Below are 22,420 nucleotides of genomic sequence, written 5' to 3'. Positions count from 1 at the left end.
GCCAGTCATCGGCTTCCCTTTTCTGTCCTCTCGCTGTGAAGACAGAAAAAACGATAACTGGCTTGTGCTTACTTCAGTGATCAGCTGTCATTGGACACAGGTGATGACGTTGTAAAGGGCTACTGTGATTAGCCCTTTACCCCGATCTGTGATCAGCTGAGCCCGAAGGAGTCTGTAATCACATAGCGCGTCGCCCGCGCGCCACAGGGGGCGCAGGGGCAGCGCGATGACGCGAGGATGTCCATGTATGCCCTCCCGACAAATTAAGCCTCCACTGTAGCCGTCTTTCGGCTATAGCATGGGCAGGAAGTGGATTAAAGAGTCTGCTTTAGGGAATTTCTACTTCTGTTCCTAAAGCTAAAGTAGAACCTAAAGGGCTAGTTCACCTTTACCAAAAACTGTCTATGCAGATAAGGAGCATCTGATAAAAACAAACTGTGCAGTTTTAACTAAAGTTGAATAATGCCCTTGCTTTAGGTGTAGGCCATTTAAATACCTCCTGAAGCCTGACTGGAATATTCCCAGAACATTGCTAAGGGAGACCTAGTCATTACTGCTCACCTCCACCATCACAGGAGTGAGCAAACACTGAGCCCAGAGCTACTGCACCAAAGGAGAGAAAAAAACTGTCCAGCTTTGACTAAAGTTGAATAATGCCCTTGATATGGGTGTAGGCCATTTACATACCTCATGAAGTCTGAAGCCTAACTGGAAAACTCCCTGGATGTTGCTAAGTCAGGCCCAGCTATTACTGTTGATCTTCACCATCACAGGCGTAAGCTCTCAGACTCCGAGCTCAGAGATACTGTATCAGGGAACAGAAAGCACGTGAATCAGAGAAAGAGCTCACTCCTGTGATGGTGAAGTAACAGCTGGACCTCTCTTAGCAATGTTCTTAGTTTTCATGAGGTTAGTAACTAGCCTACACCAATAGCAAGGGCCTTATTCAATATTGGTCAAAGCTGTATAGTTTGTTTTTATCTACAGACATCCCTTATCTGCATAGGCAGTTTTTTGGTAAACCTGAACTAAGCATTTAAGCCTCACAAAAGAATGCCTATTTCGGGGCACTGTAAGTATATTTGGACTGCATTTTCTGTAAAAAAAGAAAAAAAATACAATCAGGCCTCATTCACACAGGCATACCTATCTGTACACCCATGCAAAGGGCTGTCTTTACCCATCAATGTAGTAACTTACAGTTTAAAATAGAGCTGTTCAGTTTCACAAACAAAGGAACTGTAAGTTACTACATTGTTGAAATTATATTTGAATACTACACCATGGATACCTCTCTTTGTTGCATGTAAACTGCATATGATGGGAAGGAAGAACCTGTAAAGGAATTTACATCACCAGTGCACGCCGTTTGTCATCTATCTGGCTGGGTGTCCCTGGAAAAAGGATTGCATCACTGTGGAACCTGGAGCCACATATATACAGAGGCTTGACTTTACCTGTAGGGGTCTCTGTCCAAGGTGAGGGGCTAGGGTAAACCACTGGCATACTACAGATGGTGGAAGCATCTGGACAAATTGGATTTTTTTTCTTTCTGCAAAAGCACTTTATTTATTATGGACTAATAGGCAAGTTCATCACATTGATTCACTGTATTGTCACTTTGGAATTCTTGCACTTTATTACGTATGAAGGAAAGTTTATTGTATTTTATTATTGTAATTTCACTTGATCGTCATCATTTGTCATTTTGGATTATTGCACTTTATGAAGGATTATCCTTATTGTATTTATTTATGCCGCGTACACACGGGCGGACTTTCCAGCCGGACTGGTCTGACGGACTGAATCCAGCGGACAATCCGTGTGTGGGCTCATCGGACTTCCGATGGACCGTTTCGGTCGGAAATCCGACGGACTTCAGATTTAAACTCGTTCATCTGTATGCTGGTTTGACGGACCAGATACGACGCAAGGGCAGGGTACTGCATCTCGCGCTCGCTGCAATAGGAAAAACAAATTTTCCTATTGCGGCGAGCGCGGGGCATACCAGGCCCTTAGGTCTGGTATGGATTTTAAGGGGAACCCCCTACGCCAAAAAAAGGCGTGGGGTCCCCTCAAAATCCATACCAGACCCCTATCCGAGCACGCAGTCCGGCCGGTCAGGAAAGGGGGTGGGGACGAGCGAGCGCCCCCCTCCTCCTGAGCCGTACCAGGCCGCATGCCCTCAACATGGGAGGGTGGGTGCTTTGGGGGAAGGGGGCGCCCTGCGGCCCCCCCACCCCAAAGCACCTTGTCCCCATGTTGATGAGGACATGGGCCTCTTCCCGACAACCCTGGCTGTTGGTTGTCGGGGTCTGCAGGCGGGGGGCTTATCGGAATCCGGGAGACCCCTTTAATAAGGGGGCATCAGATCCCGGCCCCCCACCCTATGTGAATGAGTATGGGGTACATGGTACCCCTACCCATTTACCTAGGGAAAAAGTGTCAATAAAAAAACAAAGTACACAGGTTTTAAAAGTAATTTATTAGACAGCTCCAGGGGTCTTCTTCCGACTTCGGGGGTCTTCTTCCGACTTCAGGGGTCTCTCCGGCCTCTTCTCCCGGCGTCCGGTTCTTCTCCGCTCTCTCCGGCCTCTTCTCCCAGGTGTTCGACCTCTTCTACCGGTGTCCGGTTCTTCTGCCGGCTCCTCCGCTATCTTCTGCCGCTCTTTTGCTAGCGGTGGCCCAGACTTCTGCCTTCTTGTCTTCTTCCCTCTTCTCTTCTTCTGATGTTGACACGACGCTCTCTCTGGCTGTAATTCTCTCTGAGCGCTCCGCACTGACTTATATAGGCGGTGACCCCGCCCCCTTAAGACGTCACAGTCTCTGGGCATGCTGGGACTGTGACGTTTTAAGGGGGCGTGGTCAACATCACCCGGTGACCACGCCCCCTTAAAACGTCACAGTCGGTGTAGGGGGTTCCCCTGAAAATCCATATCAGACCTAAGGGCCTGGTATGCCCTGCGATGGGGCTCGCAAGGTGTCAATCTCGCCAATGAAAGTGGCGAGATTGACTTCCTTTTCTAGTCCCATCGTACCCGAGTCACGTTCAAAATGAACGGACTTGTCCATGTGTGGGCAAGTCCGTTCATTCGGAAAGTCCGCCGTAACTCCGTCGAAAGTCCGTCGGGAAGACCAGTGGACCTAGTCTGCCGGAAAGTCCGGTCGTCTGTAGGCAAGTCCGTCCGTTCAGAAACTGCGTCAGAAGTCCGCCGGAAGTCCGGCAGGAAGACCGTCGGACCTAGTTTCCCAGAAAGTCCGGTCGTGTGTACGCTGCATTAGTTGCACATTTATATTATCTTTGGTGACACATCATCATTTATAGATATATTTGAGTAAGCGCCACATTATTCATTACATTATTAGCACTGTGTGGGAACACCATTTATGTTGGCAGCTGCTTTTAGGACCTTTTAGGATCCATACCTAGACTAAAGCCGGCCATAGACGGTTCGAATTTCAGCCAGTTCAGCAGGGATCGACCATTCGAACCATGTATGGGCAGGCTGATTGTACTTAAGTTGATCCATCGATCGACTTGGATACAACCAGCATGTCAGATTTTTAGAATGTGATTATTGCCAGAGGCTATAGCCGCTAGTATTAATCACTGTGTTCTCCCAGCGGGGGTTCCCTGGGAACACAAATTTGTTTCATGGTTATTTCCATGTTAAAAAAGTTGAAAAAGACTGCATGAAAGTACTCTAAGAACTATCAACACGAATAAAGCATTTCCTATAATTTTGTGGTATGGTCCTTTAAAAGATCCTGTGCCAAATTCAAAATGACCTGCCACCCTTTTCGGTAGCTTTACTGAAGGTGCAGGGAAAATTCAGGTAGTTCCAAATGGCGCCACTGCTACTAATATGTAAGCAAGATGCTATTACTGTGCCAAAAAATAAATGAAGACCTACAGTTTGTAGATAACAAAATGGGAGATAATTAAGACCAGCTGTATGAGGGCTTGTCCGTTTGAACACACCAGTCTCTGTGCGCTTCCTCACGCATGCCACAAATTCATGTGCCTGTTTACAACAGGTACAGTGGGGTAAAATTAAAATTAATTAATAATTAATAATTAAAATTATTATTTCCCCTGCAGACTTTGTAAGTTTGCCCACTTACAAAGAAATGAAGGGTCCATATTTTCAGAGGTATTTTAAATAATAGAGACAGATTATCCACGAAAAATACAGAAAAAAAAAAACATATAAAGCAAATGCTATACATTAAGTTGAAGTTCAGTGAGTAAAATAAGTATTTGATCCCTAACCATTTCACACTATAGTACTTGGTGGAGAAACCCTTGTTGGCAAGCACAGAGGTAAAACATTTCTTGTAGTTGGTTACCAGGTTTGCACACATCTCAGGAGGGATTTTGGTCCACTCTTCTTTACAGATTTTCTCTAAATCCTTAAGGTTTCTTGGCTTTCGCTTAGCAACTCGAAGTTTCAGCTCCCTCCATAAATTTTCTATAGGATTAATGTCTGAAGACTGACAGCCACTCCGTGACCCTAATGTGCTTCTTCTTGAGCCACTCCTTTGTTTCCTTGGTGGTATGTTTTAGGTCATTGTCATGCTGAAAGACCCACCTTCAGTGTTGTGGCTGAGGTCAGAGGGTTCTCATCCATGATTTTACAATACATGGCCCCGTCCATTGGCCCCTCAATGCGGCAAAGTCGGCCTGTACCCTAAAGTGCTGTGGTCAGGTGAGGCCATAATTGGGCTCTTTGACATTAACTCAACTTGCCGTGTTGCTGACTATGACCCTAAGAACACCATCCCTACAGTCAAGCACGGAAGTGAAAACATGCTTTGGGGCTGTTTCTCTGCTAAAGATACAGACCAACTTTGCTGCATTGAGGGGCCAATGGACGGGGCCATGTATTGTAAAATCTTAGAGGAGAACCTTCTTCCCTCAGCCGAACACTGAAGATGGGTCATAGATGGGTCTTTCAGCATGACAATGACCCTAAACATACTGCCAAGGCAACTAAGGAGTGGCTCAAGAAAAAGCACATTAAAGTAGAACTATAGGCAAAACTTTTTTTTTCATTTTGGATAGAGCAAAGAAGGGCTATGACCCCTGTCAGATTTCCCCTCTATTACTTTTTGGAGGACAACCCAAAATTTGGGGTTTTCTTTTATTTTCACTTTCAATGATAATGGTAAACAGGACAAAAAGAGAGAGTGAATCCCTTTAACAGGGGCACAGACAGCAATAAAAACTGACAGGTGTTCTAATCCACCTCAACTCTATCCAAAACTAACAAAAAAGTTTTGCCTTTAGTTATACTTTAAGGTCATGGAGTGGCCTAGTCAGTCTCCAGACCTTAATCCTATAGAACAGTTATGGAGGGAGCTGAAACTTTGAGTTGCCAAGCGACAGCCAAGAAACCTTAAGGATTTAGAGAAGATCTGTAAAGAAGAGTGGACCAAAATCCCTCTTGAGATGTGTTCAAACCTGGTCACTAACTTCAAAAAACGTCTTACCTCTGTGCTTGCCAACAAGGGTTTCTGCAGCAAGTATGTTTTGCTTGGGGATCAAACATTTATTTTACTCACTGAACTGCAACCTAGTTTATAACATTTGTATCATGTGTTTTTTTCTGGAATTTTGGTTGATATTCTGTCTCTATCATTTAAAATACACCTATGATAAAAATTATAGACCCTTCATTTCTTTGTAAGTGGGCAAACTTACAAAATCTGCAGGGGATCAAATAATTTTTTACCCCACTGTACATGAATCTGACGCCCACGCCGACAATTGTTTAACAGAGGCATGATGGAATTCTAAAGATTGTCGTAGATACTCTTTATGAATTCCCTTGTATGTGAGCATAACTAATGATACAATTAAACAAGGCACAACATTGTTAATTAGCCGTTTAAGAAACGGGCACGCTTTGCTTGATATTTACAGCAGTTGTAGTACACATTTATAAAGTCTTATAATTCTCATCTTTGGTTTTAAATTTTGTACCAGCTTTCACTTTCATTTATCGTTTTAAATCTTCTAATATATCAGATCCCTTTGACAAGCACTGTATCAATTTCTTCTTATTTGGCATGGTGATCTTGATAGTCTTTGATTTGGCATGCTGCCTAGAACAGTCTGGAAAGTCCCATTAAACTGAGATTGAATTTTTAGAGCAAATCGATTTTCTAGATATTAATGCTGAACTCCAGACAGACATAAAAAGCACCAATTAATTCAGTAGTGTATTCATTAAAAAAATGTAGATATATTTTAAATGCAGCTAGTGTAAGTACCTTAAAGAATATTAAAAGCCATGAACATAAAACAAATATATTACAGCTTACCTTACACTTAGTTCAAATTTTATAGGCTAAACCATTCTCTGAAAGTACAGAAAAATACCTTTTGATCCTGATAGAAATCCAGTGTCCTTGTAGCATCCTGTGCACTGAATTGAAATCTCAATTAATGCTTTCCAAGCTGTCTTCTGTGAACTGTACTACCCCTCTTCCCTATGTAATGGACATGAAGAGAGTGGTAGGTGTACAAAATCAGGAGATTAGACTAGGGTGACAACAGTGCTCCTTCATTGATACAGTAGAGTGAGTAAGCATTGCCACCCTAGGACAGGAAGTGTGTTACTGGCAGGATCACCAGGTGAAAATAAAGTAAAAAATTGTTTTAAAAAGGAAACTAACAAAGCCACCACATCTTACTACTGGTAAGCTGCAATATGCAAAAATGTTGTTTGTGGGTTTACCTTTAATTTGTCTTTATATCAGCCTCCTCTAAGCTCCTGTACAACAGCACTCAGATTGTTAAAAATAGTATTTCCATTTTAAAAGGAAATCCAGTTTCTGTCTCTTTCATTACTGAGAAATATTATGAAGTGGATACCCTTAATAAGCTTCTAAAATTTACTGAACCCAGAAAAAGTAATCTTAGATTTCAATTACAGTGCCACCTGCTGGAGAAATCTGGGATTGTTGCTTAACCACACTGAGAAAAGTTTCCCAAGTTCTGTTTGCAGTGTCCAGTTCCACCCATACTATTATAGTGTATCATGTGTACTGACGAGCTTTACTACTACTGTACATTTTTCTCGGTACTATTTGTTATTATCTTGTTTAAAAAAAACTCATCCGAAACGTATGTTCCTTTCTGCCTTAAACTAATATCCTACTTTATGATACTGTTACAAGCGAGAATGAGCTACAGGAGCGCAAGACATGCAAGAACATTAACTATCCAGATTCAGCAGTGAAGCATCCTTCCTTTGCTGCCAAAAATGTGTGAAACTGTAACTCATGGGCAAAAGAGAGATGACTAGCTTATTCAGCAAAAGAGCGACACATGCAAGCAGGTGAGTGTTTCGCTGCCTGCATGTGTCCTCCAAAGCGAGCCAGCCACTGGTAAACTCTGGCCAAAAACATGATCTCTAATCTTTTGCAGGTCTGGCTTTAACCTTAATGAGGATATCTCATGTTTGAGATACATATCTATAGAGTTATTAGTAAACTGCAGCACTAGAGTCATCAGCTCAACTACCAACCAGGTCACAGCATGAAGTTTGCATGTTCTGCCTGTGCTTCATGGTTTTATTCGTGTACTGGGGTTTTCTCCCACATTCCAAATACATGCTGATATGTTAAAGCTGATCACCCTCCCACCACCGTTTGTTTTCCTTTTACCCCTGCTTACTGGGAGGTGGGATCTGCATGTTTCTGATACTTCGGATACATCCAGTGGATCCAGCATTGTCCCGCTGAGATCCTCTCATTCCCTGCCTCAACTCTGTCTCGCCCGGCCATGTTGTTCCTGTCATCATTGAGAGGCCTACTGGGCTTAGTTCAGCGGGTGGGCCTCCAGATGAGGCACCACTAGGCACACCTACCTTCCTCCTCTGTACCTTTGTGAATGAAACCGTAAGGCTCCTGAGATACGTGATGTCCATTTCCGGGGAGGCACAGTGGGAAAAGTACACGGACATTCGCCTACGTGAATGACATGTATTGGAGGCAGGACCAAACCCTATTCCTGAAAAAAGGGTAAAATAAAAAAGCTGCTATACATGTAGCAAAGCAGAAGAGGGATGGACAGGAGTCACTTTCGATTTATTGGTGAATATCTGCTTTTATTGGCTCCTGTCTAAATTGACCTTGGTATGTGTAGGTATGTCTGTGAAATAGGGAGCAAAGATTTAGCTGTTTGAGGGCAGAAACAAATCTGAATGTACAATGCATGTAAAGCTCTGCATAAATTGTTGGTGCTATATAAGTACCTGTAATAAATAGAGAAATCAAAAACAAAAAAATGTGATGTTTTATATTATCAGGTTTTGCCCGGAATTTATCTGAAGGCAGCAATGCAAATTACACAGAGTATGTGGCCACGCGGTGGTATCGTTCACCTGAGCTGCTTCTGGGGTGAGTAGTGAAATGACTTGTGTAAATATGTTTCATACATGGCAGGTACATATCTGTGTGCACAACTTATCATTCTTAGGTATACCCAACAATAGACAGGCTAGCTGTGTACAAAGTGTGGAGCAGATCTGCTCCACATAGTGGTTTGGATATTAATTTGATGTTTTCTGGGACTCCTTCTCATTTGTTATTAGCCTATCTTCATTGAAAGGTGTTTTTTTGAAGCCAGAAGAACATCTGGAATGTCTTGTGAGATTAGAGACCACACACTGTGATTCTGGGAGTCCACACTATGAGCACATTCGATTTAAAGTTTTGCTTTCTTTCTCTTCCTGTTGACTGAAAAACTTCAAAAATGTCTCTGATATTACATTGTCACACTGTCCGATCCACACACTATAGTACTGGTCTACACAGCAGAAATACCAAACGTGGAGACAAGTGCACTGTAAAGCATATCTATGGGTGACATTTAAAATCATATATTCATTTCCACATAGAATACCAATTTTTTTTAGCCTAATTATATTAATCTGAATAATCTTGAATTTTGTTAACTTACTTGTGAAGATTTACATTTACTTCCCTGAATTCTTTGACAAGTAATACAATGTTCTTTGGTTAGGCACTGCTGTGTCACACATTTCACAGAGCCTGCCTTCTGAACTACAGAGGTGCTGAGAGAAGGAAATTCAGGAGGTGGTGTCAGTACAGGAATCACTGCTTGTGGGTGGTAAGGTACCATGCATGGCTGCTTAACCTGTGGCCCTCCATCTGTTGCGGAACTACAAGTCCCATCATGCCTCAGACTTTGGTAGTCATGCTTATAACTGTAAGCCTTGCAATGCATCATGAGACTTGTAGTTCAACAACAGCTGGAGGGCCACGAGTTGAGCACCCATGGGGATACATAGTCCTTAGAAGTTGAAAGTAAACTGCAGAGGAAATGCTGCAACATAGGGAATCCAAAAGGTTGTGGAAAGAGATAGCCAGCAGACAAGCAGTACTCACAACATGAAAAATTGTTTTTCAAGTAAGCTTACATTGGATTGTCAAATAGAACTATTGTTTGCGTTGCTATAACAATGCTGATGTTAAAAATTAAAGTGTATGCTGTGACCATAGAACACCTTTAAATGAGATATTACTAGTTGACCCTTGTGTCACGTCCTTCTGTAATAGACTGCAGCAACTGACCTGTATCCCCTTCTTCTGCCTGTGCTACTATATATTATCATTGGCAGCACAGGTAACAAGAAATTAGCACAGTGATTGATGTAATACTGCCTGTAGTGACGCTACCAAGAAAAGCCCTGTATAATACTTTTTGACAGTGGTTTCACATTTTGTTTATGCAGCGCTGTTCAGGTTTGATGACCTTTTTACAAGTAAGGTAGAAAGGAAATCTCTCATTTGAATCTCCTGTCATAATAGCATAGTGGATCGACCATGGCTCTAATGTCCAAGATATACGACCAACTATTGGAAAAAGGAAGGTTTTGTATTACTTCTGCTCAGATATCTTAGCTGTGGAAGAGGGAAGTTTAGAGCAAGCCCCCATCTTTACATGCACAGCACATCATAGGAAAGAATATTCTTTAGTAGAGGATGCCTAAAGTATAACCCCAAATGACTCTTCTTTTTGTTAGAGCAGGGAAGGGTTACACCCACTGTATGTCTTTTTTTTTTTTCCTCTCTGTATCCTGATTTGGGAAATCTACCCTCATTATTAGTGCTGACTTTTGTCAGTGGGAGAGAAGGCAAAGCATAATGCAAAATGTTAAGAGATGTCTACTGTACATAATAGGAGGTGAGGAGGAGAAATCTTCCAATGGGGAAAACTGTTATGGTGACAGCTTGCAAATGACAGGAGACATATCCTTTCACCTTCCGTTATGTCTCTGGAACAGGAAGTGAAAGGAAATCATCCTGCTGGGGAAACACCTTTAGCAATAAAAACCTGACGTTTAGACCTTTCCTTTTCTTTTTCAAACCAAAAAAAATAAGTTGGCAATGGATTTCCGTTTTAAATAGTAAAAGCAGGGCTTCCAATGTTTAAATTGCCTTTTTTCAAGGTAGGTGAACCCAGGAAACAGTTAATAAATTAAAAAATTAAAATGCAGATACATTAATTAACATGTTTAAAAAAAAGGTGGAAACCTGCCAACTTTGTTCATTTCAGTTTGGGGTTTTTTCCAAAATGTAGCAAACTAATAAGCATTTCCAAAAGCAGTGTATCAAATAATTTCAAGAGTTTGTTTTCAATGAAGCAATAAAAAGGATAAATCGTATAAATCATACATAACATTTGGTGTAGTGTGGATTTCCAGAGGAAAACATTTCTTGGATAGAGGGAGAAAAGGATTAAAGCTGCTTATTTTTGTTTTTAATGGTAAGATATCCCATGAGATATTCTATCAATCCCTGTATGGTTCCTAGAGCAGGATGTGATGGCAAATCTCCCAAGCACAATCGGTAAAATAAACCTGCCAAAAGTCTTAACTCTCCCCCACTCAATCCAAATTTCCTAAACTCTCCCATGACTCAACACAGACGTTCCCACCCCAATTAATAATCACTCTCATAGGTACAACTTTAAAAATGTTTTTGCACACATGATGCACATCAACATCACAAACCTCATACCACTGACATGATGCCAGTCATTCAGGACCTAGCATTTCAGTCTGACCTAGAGGGCCATCATTCTAAACCTTTTCTACTTATCAATTTCGATTTAGAAACTTTTCTACTTCTGATATTTGGAAATATATCTTAGACACTGAAGCCATTGGCGATTTGCCATTGCTAATAAGGCAAGAGATCACACACCCCAGACAACAATCCCAGGTCAGCCTTGAAAACCACTGCGTAGACCTGGACCCATTTTCAGCACTGTCTGTCAGTAATGCATTAGCCTCTTTACACAACCGGACAATTAGGATCAGGCAGTATAGGGTGCCAATGACTGTTAATAAAATGTTTCCTGCAGTCTCCTCCATGTACTGGAGATGTAAATGAGCCAGGGGCATGCCCTCCACATTTTCTGGGAATGCCCACTGATTCTAACATTCTGAACAGAAGTTAAGAGGATAACCACAAGACCTACCCGAGTCACTTTAAGTGACAACCCAGCTACTTTCCTTCTCCACCTCAGCCCATTTTCCAGAAAACTTCACAAAAAAGTAATTTATTATCTATGGCACTCTCGGTGCATCATCTCAGAGCACTTACATTGCAGTTGCAGCACAATTTTTGGTACATTGTAAAATGTTGATGCATTTTTAAAGTTAGTGGCACTGCAGTGGACTGGAGTAGAGAAGGGTTAAAATGCCGGCCAATTAATTTTTTGCTGTCTGTGCCCTGGTGGGGAGACATGGCTTTATTTCTGTCCCAGAGACACAACAGAGAGTGACAGAAAATGAGGGGAATAAACCCCAAAGGAAGTTGTCTCTCGAACATGTGTTCAAATTGGGAGATTTTCTCTCGGTTGCTGTTCTGGTGAAAACTATGAAATTTTGAATTTCCCATTGCTTTCTTTCTTGGTGACAGTGGTCACCAGGACCAATAGAGAAGGTGAACATAGCAGAGAAATGCATTATAATAATATTTTTTTCACTGGAATACAAAAGCTGATAATATATTTCAAAACTTTTATTGGGTTTTTAAGTATTAATACAAGGTATGAAAGGCATTCACATAAAGAAAAGAATGCAACAACCATAAGGGTAGAGACGCAAATAAAAACAACATAAATAGGATCACTGATTGGAGCAGAGGTTGCACTGAAAGTGACATCATAAACCGTAAGGCACAGGAAACTGTACATATTTAACTAAAATGTAGACTGGGAGAAGCCCCATTGGTAACATTACCATATGAGGTGGTACGCCCCGATAGGGGCAGTAAAAGGAATAGGGCATTCTAGAATCCTGAACAAGGGTGAAAGGTGCGAGAAAAGAGTACAGCATGCAGAGAAGCCGCTTAAGAACCACATCAGGGGACAAATAGGAGGAAGGGGGGGGGCAAAACTTGCAAAACTTGCCTGGGAGGTAAGGGGGGGGAGAATACCGTGTGGCCTAGCTGGCTAAACTGTTATTTAATTAGTATTGAAAACAATCATTTCAGTAAAATCAAACCAATCTTCTTATTGGTTATATATATATGTGTGTGTATACAGTGGGGACGGAAAGTATTCAGACCCCCTTAAATTTTTTACTCTTTGTTATATTGCAGCCATTTGCTAAAATCATTTAAGTTCTTTTTTTTCCTCAATAATGTACACACAGCACCCCATATTGACAGAAAAACACAGAATTGTTGATATTTTTGCAGCGTTATTAAAAAAGAAAAACTGAAATATCACATGGTCCTAAGTATTTAGACCCTTTGCTCAGTATTTAGTAGAAGCTCCCTTTTGATCTAAAACAGCCATGAGTCTTTTTGGGAAAGATGCAACAAGTTTTTCTCTTCGTATTTGGGGATCCTCTGCCATTCCTCCTTGCAGATCCTCTCCAGTTCTGTCAGGTTGTATGGTAAAAGTTGGTGAACAGCCATTTTTAGGTCTCTCCAGAGATGCTCAATTGGGTTTCAGTCAGGGCTCTGGCTGGGCCATTCAAGAACAGTCACGGAGTTGTTGTGATGCCACTCCTTCGTTATTTTAGCTGTGTGCTTAGGGTCATTGTCTTGTTGGAAGGTAAACCTTCGGCCTAGTCTGAGGTCCTGAGCACTCTGGAGAAGGTTTTCGTCCAGGATATCCCTGTACTTGGCCGCATTCATCTTTTCCTCAATTGCAACCAGTCGTCCTGTCCCTTCAGCTGAAGAACACCCCCACAGCATGATGCTGCCACCACCATGCTTCACTGTTGGGACTGTATTGGACAGGTGATGAGCAGTGCCTGGTTTTCTCCACACATACCGCTTAGAGTTAAGGCCAAAAAGTTCTATCTTGGTCTCATCAGACCAGAGAATCTTATTTCTCACCATCTTGGAGTCTTTCAGGTGTTTTTTTAGCAAACTCCATGCAGGCTTTCATGTGTCTTGCACTGAGGAGAGGCTTCCTTCAGGCCTCTCTGCCATAAAGCCCCGACTGGTGGAGGGCTGCAATGATGGTTGACTTTCTACAACTTTCTCCCATCTCCCGGCTGCATCTCTGGAGCTCAGCCACAGTGATCTTTAGGATCCTCTTTACCTCTCTCACCAAGGCTCTTCTCCCCCGATAGCTCAGTTTGGCCGGACGGCCAGCTCTAGGAAGGGTTCTGGTCGTCCCAATGTCTTCCATTTAAGAATTATGGAGGCCACTGTGCTCTTAGGAACCTTAAGTGCAGCAGAAATTTTTTTGTAACCTTGGCCAGATCTGTGCCTTGCCATAATTCTGTCTCTGAGCTCTTCAGGCACTTCCTTTGACCTCATGATTCTCATTTGCTCTGACATGCACTGTGAGCTGTAAGGTCTTATATAGACAGGTGTGTGGCTTTCCTAATCAAGTCCAATCAGTATAATAAAACACAGCTGTACTCAAATGAAGGTGTAGAACCATCTCAAGGATGATCAGAAGAAATGGACAGCACCTGAGTTAAATATATGAGTGTCACATTAAAGGTTCTGAATACTTAGGACAATGTGATATTTCAGTTTTTCTTTTTTAATAAATCTGCAAAAATGTCAACAATTCTGTGTTTTTCTGTTAATATGGGGTGCTGTGTGTACATTAATGAGGAAAAAAATGAACTTAAATGATTTTAGCAAATGGCTGCAATATAACAAAGAGTGAAAAATTTAAGGCGGTCTGAATACTTTCCGTCCCCACTGTATATATATATATATACATATATATATATATATATATATATATATATATATATATATATATATATATATATATATACACAGTATGATGTAGTCACCCTGGGACTACATCACGTAACTATTAATCATCAAAGCTAGCCATCACAATGAAAGACCAGTAGGGAGGCTTGGGATAAGGGAGAGTAGAATTGGCTTTTACAGGAAAAGAGACTTATTTATAGCCTTATTTGTCTGTAACTGGATCTACAAAATGTTTTGCAGCATTTTTTTAGTGATGGTAACCTTTCATTGTCCTTTGCTCAGTTTGATTTGCACAGCCTTGTTGCAAATTTAATTAAAAGTGACCAGGATTACTTAAATAAAGCATAGCATGTAAAAGAGTAGCATCTATACTTACTTTTCAAGTGGCCCATGTCAACAAACTCCAAATAATTTCTAGCAGTCCATTGGACAGAGCAGTTGTGCAGGGCTAAAATTGTTTGCGGTAATTGCAGTCAAAAATGTCACGATTGACTGCATCTGATCTGAACAAGCTCTCAGATAATACATCACTTTTGGAAGACTGCATAGAGGAATAATGGCCCTCAGGCTTTCAAAGTTTTTGAAAATGGATGATAATGATAATGGGCTAAGGCTTTTTTCATAACAAATAGATAATGTCGGTTTCCCAGATGACCCCGGTATCTTTATTGATGCTATGTAATGGCATAGGAAAGTGTGCACAGTGAGCATTCACCTGTGTACTTTGTCTAGTGAGATAAATCAAGGTTTCCTGAGTTCACAAGACACTAGAACAAGCAGTCGCTTCAAGCTGGAATAGCTTCACTTATTTAACCCAGTTTTGCTGCAAATCTTGTTATGTGCAATTTAATTGCAGCTTTTTAGAACCTTTGAAAGTCTTGCCCATGTTAGAATTTTAGCAGAAGTATTTTCACTCCTCTGGTTTACATTTGTGAAGCTCGGCAATGTAACTAATAACAGTTGCAGTGCCTGACTGTTCTGCATCAGGGTTTCACCTTTTTCTATGATTTGATAACACTTGCCTCTTATACAAGAAAATGGAACAAGCCTGAGGGCAGCAAACTTTCAAGAGAGTCTTTCCACATCTCTTTGTACTCTACCTCAAGACAGGACTTGATAACCCTTTAAAGCAATTTAAAACTACAGGAGCCAAGTAAACATGACTTGAATTCAAATTTGTGCTGTCTTGAGACACTTTTGTTATGCTTTTTCTTCATGACCACATATTTTTGTGGCCTCAAAGTTGTGTACACTATCCCCAGAAAACATACTATTGTAAAACAGGTAACTTGAAAGATTCGGTATTATTTAACAGTATGTATTCAAAGCGGTTTGACCTACAGCACAGTCAAGATCCAACCAAAAAGTTATTTAAAAAAGAAACAATGGAATTTAATGGAGTGGGATACACTAGCATTTTTCTGTGTTGCCCTCAGGTTGCACTTGAGTTTGTTAGATTGTCTTATTCAAAGATGTTTCACACCTGTTTATAGTGTGGTTGCTGTCAAAGTACAGTGCATTTGAATTCCAAGCCTGTATGTTACAGTAGGGGCCATTAGTAAAGAAGTAGTTGGTGGGCCAGCCATTGATCTACAGTACTTCTTCTAAGCCATTATTTGCATTTCAGAGCATCCCTGGTTTCACTTTGGTTAGATTTTTATAGGAAGCCTAATGAGGTGGTCCACAAATAATGAAAAACCATTGCTCTCCCGGATACGGAATAACAGCCTCTGGCAAAGTGTTTGAACAATTGCACCTTTGTATTTGCAATGAGTACTATGGCATCCAATTTACTGCATATGCAAGTGAAGTAAGTGGAATGTACATGTGCTTTGGGTATATCAGGAGGTGAACTCTGTAAGGAAATTGACTATATGCTCAATTCACAAGCCTTTAACACATGGATAAGAATGTTTTTTTGGAGCTTTATGACTAACTTTCAAATCTCATTGGAATCAGCAGAAAATTACTGCCACTCTTGCAATTAGGACCATTATCCTGATGTATTAGCTTTGTTAATTGAACCTATTGTAACAGTTGTTTGAGAATAGAATTTTACTACAACTGCAGCAGTGTTTTATTGTAAAAAAATTAGCAAAAATGAATGTGCAGAGCAATTTCTCAACAAGGTTTCCGCAGCACCCCTAGCAAACTCAGACAGCACCCATGGTGTCGTGGCACCCTGGTTAAGAAAGGCTGCTCTAGCACTGTAATTTGTTGACAGGTATTGACTGGGGCTGCTTGGTTAATTGTATTTGTTTAAGTGGCTTGTTAATAAAAATTATTTTATATGTAATACACCATTCATGGGCTGACTATGCATAATAGCTATGCCTGCTCTCAAGAAACCACACCCACGTTTGTCTCCCCACTTTTTTTTTCTTGTTGGCAGTATGTCAAATGTGCCCTACCACATTAAAAAAAGTAACTTTGTTTAGTAGGGTACAGCTTTGTCTTCTCCCCACAGCAGTGCAGCATATACGTATAAGAATGTAAGTGCACTCCTAACACCTCCCTAATGCCAACTATTACATTGTTGTGAATGCTATTGAAACATACGTGACATCTGCAATACCAAATTATTATTTAGTTAGGAGGGGATACAGATTTTTGTATGGAACTTCAATGCCACTTTAAGGCACCATAAATTCAGTGAGTATGACTTGCTGAGCTATGAATCTCATCCTGTGTATCATACAGTGTTAACCAGGTAAGGATTAGAATTTAACAGGAGCACTAGATAGGACTCTGCATATTAGACTAGACACCAGACAAAGATCAGCATATTGGATAGGGGATCAGTTGTGGCTTAGTTTATACTTTGCACTAGTTGATCATGTATTTATGTGTTATTAGCTATTTTTAAAGCATTTATTTGGAAGAAAATACTTTAATATCATCAACGTTATTGGGGTAGTTCAAAAAGTCACTCTTTAATTGTCATGGGCGCCATTCAAAGAGAATGAAAAGTTTGTTTCAAATGAGTAGCTGGAGATATTCTATTAATGAGATGGGTCTGAGTTTGTAAAACACCATTAATGAGAACACCAATGACAGATTAACAGCTCTAAATGTGTTTTTCTTTTCCCTTTTCTTTTTTTTTAGAGCCCCATATGGAAAGGCCGTTGACATGTGGTCTGTGGGTTGTATTCTTGGAGAGCTAAGTGATGGCCAGCCTCTCTTTCCTGGAGAAAGTGAAATTGATCAGCTTTTCACAATTCAGAAAGTGTTAGGACCTCTTCCACCAGAGCAGATGAAGCTGTTTTACAGCAACCCTCGGTTTCATGGGATGCGGGTGAGTGTAGTAAGCAATATGCACAGATTTCCTAGAATGGAAAATATGCAGATGATCATTAATATTTTTTGAATGTGACATTTACAGAAAGCTTTCCCCACCAGTCATTTTTTCATTACATTACTTAAACTCTCTTTGTTCCAGAAATAATTATTTTTTATATGTCGCCTTCTCTGAGCCCCTTTCACAGAGAAAGTTATATAACGCAAACTGTCATCAAAATTTTTATGTAGTGGGTGGGAATAAAATCAACCTGCATTCATTCTTTTATTAGTAATAGAAGAAGAGAAAGTGATGCAAAACTCAAGGTGCTCACAGAATACTTTTCAGAGAAAAGGAATATAAGAGAAATACATCAAAATTGTTATTATTATTGCAAGTTGAAATATATCATGTCTTATTTTTATTAAATTGCATACCTAAATGCCTGAGGTTTTTACACCCCCCTAATGTTGTCAGTGTTGATTGTGGTAAATTTAGACATGGCAAAATCTAAATACTGAATTTATGCCTTTAAAAAGCAGTTAAAAGGGTCATTGCTGTCATGGTCCAATTGTTTGATTTTTAATCCCCAAGAGGTACCAAGAAATTAGATTGTTTTAAATTGTTTCCATGTTATCTCCTGATAGTATAGACTGTGCAAAAACAGCAGAATGTACAGCGTGATATAATTCCTCTAGTGTTTATACATTTGTGTGGCATGAATTATTAGTGGGAGAGTGGTATTTAACACTGTAAACAAGAACACTTTTGGTTGGCAGCTCTACATTTAAAGCACAGTCAGGTCAGCCAGGAATGCATTGCATGAGCTTTCATTGTTAATAAATTTTTACTGCGGAGCTCCTGTCACATGGAGGGACACTCTATTCTAAGGCCCTTTTTCACTAACTCCCCTAAAGCTATAATTGACCCCAATACTAACCCTCACTAATATAAACCTAACCCCCTCTTTGCATACTCACCTCTTTTTAATTGGAATTATTTGTGTCAAAGACCAACCCTACCTGTACAGGAAGATAACCCAGCACAAAATTTACTTTTTTGACAAAGAAGGTTTTATGCAGCTTATCCAAAATGTTTAATCTACAGTGTGAAATTCTGTCTTCACATACCAATGGTCGTAGGTTTTACATACACAAGCTTTTCCTACTGCTGGCCACGGGGATAACAAGACCTTAAAGTGTAAGTAAACCCTCCTATCGTTTTCAGCCAAGGAAGCTGCCATCTTTGCCTCTGTTTAATCTACAACTGCCATGATGCTGCACATGTGATCAGTTATGACACCAGCCATTGGATGGTTTGACAGTTTGGCTGAGAGCACAACCAATGGGAGTGTTACATTTCCGGCACGTGCCTGAAATGAAGCTGTTTTATGGATGAGTTTACTTCCGCTTTAATACCACATCTCGTTTTGTTTCCAAGTTAAATGTATGCATTACTGTATTTTCAAAACCTTCCCTTAATTTTTTGAAGATCTGAATATTTTTCCTCCTTTGCTTGTACACCTCGACAGAACACAATTTTTCCATTTCCTTGCCTTTAAAACCTATTATTTTAGGATGATCCATAAATTACATGTTATGACACGCTACTCTGGAAAAATCTTACCAATCCCTATTGTATAATAAGACTTCATCAAGATAATTTTAATTTGGGTACACCTTTTCACTGTGGGTGATTGGATAATGTATAGTAAAGTGGTAGTAAACCTCGTTTTTTTTTACTTGTATCTACAGGAAAGCCTATAATAAGGCTTACCTGTAGGTACAGTGAATATCTCCTAAACTTACACTTAAACTGACGTCACCAGCACATGCGCTCTGAAGGTCTGAAATACCATGCTGAATGTTCATATCTGGTGCTGTAAACAAGGGCTCCCATGCCCATGCGCAGAAGTGACTTCACCGTGGTCCTGGCCACTCATGTAGCTGGAGACCGCGAACTTGGAAGGAAGACCGGGTGAAGATGGAAGCTCTCTCAGCGGTGACAGCGCGCCACTGGTAGGCTTTGTTTTAAAGTAACTCTTGCATAATATGCTAGCACATTATGCATAATAATACTAGCACATTATGCATTTGTCTTACAGGGGAAAGTTTTGGGGGTTTTTTTGCAGCGGTTTACTACTACCGCTTTAATAAGAACTTAAACATAGAGCTTCCGGTCTACTTTTCACAGAGTAACATTATACAAATTGTAAAAAAATATGATCAAAATGACTAAATACACCTGGTGTGGTTCCCATGCATTTCTTCTCTTACTCTCCTGAGTGACTCTCATACCCAGTAGGTTAGATATCAGAGAGGGAGCCTAATCCCCTCAGTCCTCAAAACTGTTTGACAACTCGATCTCGGTCTTAAAGTGTTACTAAACCCACAACATTAAAATCAGTCTGTATATGCAGCATAGCATGCTTGTTATACGCATTGTGGAACTTAAGGGGTTAATCCTCTGCATTGTGTAAAAAGGCTGTTTGATCCTGTATGCACAGATCTTCCCCCTCCTGCACTGTCTATCTGGGGAAGGCCAGCTAACACAGGCAGGGTAGCCGACCTGCACATGTTGTGTATCAGGCTCCTACTTACCAGACCGGCGAGTCCTGTCGGGCAGAGGGGAGGCTCCCTTACCCTCCGACTATCGGCCCCCTGGTAGAGTAAACAGAGGGCACGAAAGTACGGAGTGGTATGAGGGCCTGTATAGTAGTCCAGGTATTGCAGTCCAGAAGTTGCAGGGTTAACAGATGGGAAGGCTGGAGTAGGCTGGAGCACAGACACTGAGCTAAGCAGGCTTTGCAAGGGCTACAGGCAGGAAGTCTGCAGACAAGCAGATAGGATCCAAGGGAGCAGGCAGACGGATGGTCAGGAGACAGACCGGGTTCGGTAACAGACAGTCAGCAAAGGTACAGTGGGACAGGCAATCGGATGGTCAAACAAGCAGAGGTCGTTGCAGGCAGAGTTCAGAGAGAGGTCGGGGGACAAGGCCGGGTCAGCAGGTATAGCAGGAACAGAAGCGGTACAAGATCAAGCTCTGAGACGACTAGCTGTTGATTAGGTAGCACTGGTCACAAGAGCACACCGGCTTAAATGGAGCTCTTGGCGCCAAACGACGTGCACGCGCGCGCCCCGACACACACAGGCACGCGCGCCCGCCAACGCCCGCGCGCGCGCCCCCGCACACCGGCGTGCACAACGGAACGATCCTGAACACACGCACCAGCGCCGCGAGGAACACGCACGGCGAGGTCCACAGGAACGCGCGCGCCGACGCGCCCTGATGCACACCACCGCGGGCGCCCAGCCTGCCGAGGTAAGCCCCCTGACAGTGCCCCCTCCTCAAGGGCAGCCTCCGGATGCCCAGCTGGGCCAACCTGGGTGCATGGGAGTTCTTGAAGGTTCGTAACAGTTCGTTGGCATGAAGGTTACTCTCGGGTTCCCAAGAGTTATCCTCGGGTCCATACCCCTTCCATTTAATGAGGTACTGGAGCTGATTCTGCCTCTTCCTACAGTCCAGGATTGCCTCGACTTCAAACTCCTCCTCATTGTTGACCAAAACAGACTCCGGTGGCTTGGCCTTACGGTCAGGAAAGGGATCGGGGACAACTGGTTTCAATAATGACACGTGAAAGACCGGGTGAATTCTAAGGGACTCTGGTAGACAAAGTTCAAAGGCAACATCATTCACCTTTCTTTTCACCCGAAACGGGCCCAGGAACTTAGGTCCCAACTTCCTGGAGGGACAAGCCAACCTTAGGTTAGTTGTGGAGAGCCACACTTGGTTGCCAGGTTCAAGGACGAGTTCTCCTTGCCTTTTCTTGTCGAACATCCTCTTGAAGGAGGCCTGAGATTGGGCCATGGTTTCCTGCAGGATTTTACAGTTACTAGAGAAGAACTCCATTGTTTCCGTTACTGCGGGTAGGGTACATTCTGGGATAGAACTGGGAAGAAAAGAAGGATTGAATCCGTAATTTGCAAAGAAAGGAGTCTGGTTGATGGCAGAGTGTAGGGAGTTATTATACGAGAATTCAGCGACCGGTAACAAGGACACCCAGTCATCCTGCGTAAATACAGAAAAACAACGGAGGTATTGCTCCAGCGTCTGGTTAGTTCTTTCAGTCTGGCCGTTCGTCTGAGGGTGGTAGGCCGAGGAAAATGCTAATTCAATTTCTAGGGCGGCACACAGTGCTCTCCAAAACCAGGAGGTAAATTGGACACCCCGATCGGATACAATATTCGCAGGTACCCCATGTAATCTCACTATTTCTTTGATGAATATTTTCGCCGTTTCTACGGCTGTGGGAGTACCTTTCATAGGGAGGAAGTGTGCCATCTTGGATAGCCTATCGATCACCACAAAGATGGTTGAGAAACCTTCAGAAGGGGGTAACTCCACAATGAAGTCCATTGATAACATTCTCCAAGGTCTGTCAGGAATCGGTAGGGGTCTCAATAAACCCCAAGCCCTTGAGCGGTTGCATTTATTCCGGGCACAGGTGTGGCAAGAACCCACATACTTTTTACAGTCTTCCAGGAGACAAGACCACCAAAAGGTGCGTAACACCAATTCCGAGGTTTTCCGGGCTCCGAAATGACCCGCCAGCTTGTGGTCGTGGCACAGTTCCAGTACCAGTACTCTAAGTTTTTCAGGTACAAAAATCTTGCCTTCATGCCAGAGCAACCCGTCATTTAAACTGGTTCCAGTAGGTAGGGGAATTTCAGAGGAAGCCTGTTTAATCCTGGAAATTAAATCTTCCTGGAGGAGTAAGAAATTTCCTGCTGGCAAAATAGTATCAGGAGGAGCACTTTCCTTGGAATCGAGAAACATTCGTGATAGGGCATCAGGTTTTCCATCCTTGGATCCGGGTCTGTACGTAATATGAAAGGAGAAGCGGGA

The 22,420-nt window shown here is 41.9% G+C and overlaps 1 protein-coding gene across 7 annotated transcripts in view; it reads left to right on the top strand.

Moving 5' to 3' along the window:
- CDKL5 (cyclin dependent kinase like 5) overlaps positions 1 to 22,420 on the top strand; it is a 571,173-nt gene that overhangs the window by 426,581 nt on the left and 122,172 nt on the right. For all 7 annotated transcript variants that reach the window (XM_073616451.1, XM_073616450.1, XM_073616452.1 and 4 more), the window contains 2 exons: positions 8,319 to 8,409; positions 17,344 to 17,533. In XM_073616451.1, the coding sequence (XP_073472552.1) occupies positions 8,319 to 8,409; positions 17,344 to 17,533 (281 nt within the window). The remainder of the gene's footprint in view (positions 1 to 8,318; positions 8,410 to 17,343; positions 17,534 to 22,420) is intronic.

Source organism: Aquarana catesbeiana, linkage group LG02 (genome assembly GCF_042186555.1).
Source record: "Aquarana catesbeiana isolate 2022-GZ linkage group LG02, ASM4218655v1, whole genome shotgun sequence".
NCBI lineage: Eukaryota > Metazoa > Chordata > Amphibia > Anura > Ranidae > Aquarana > Aquarana catesbeiana.
This window is presented reverse-complemented; position numbering and strand designations above follow the sequence as displayed.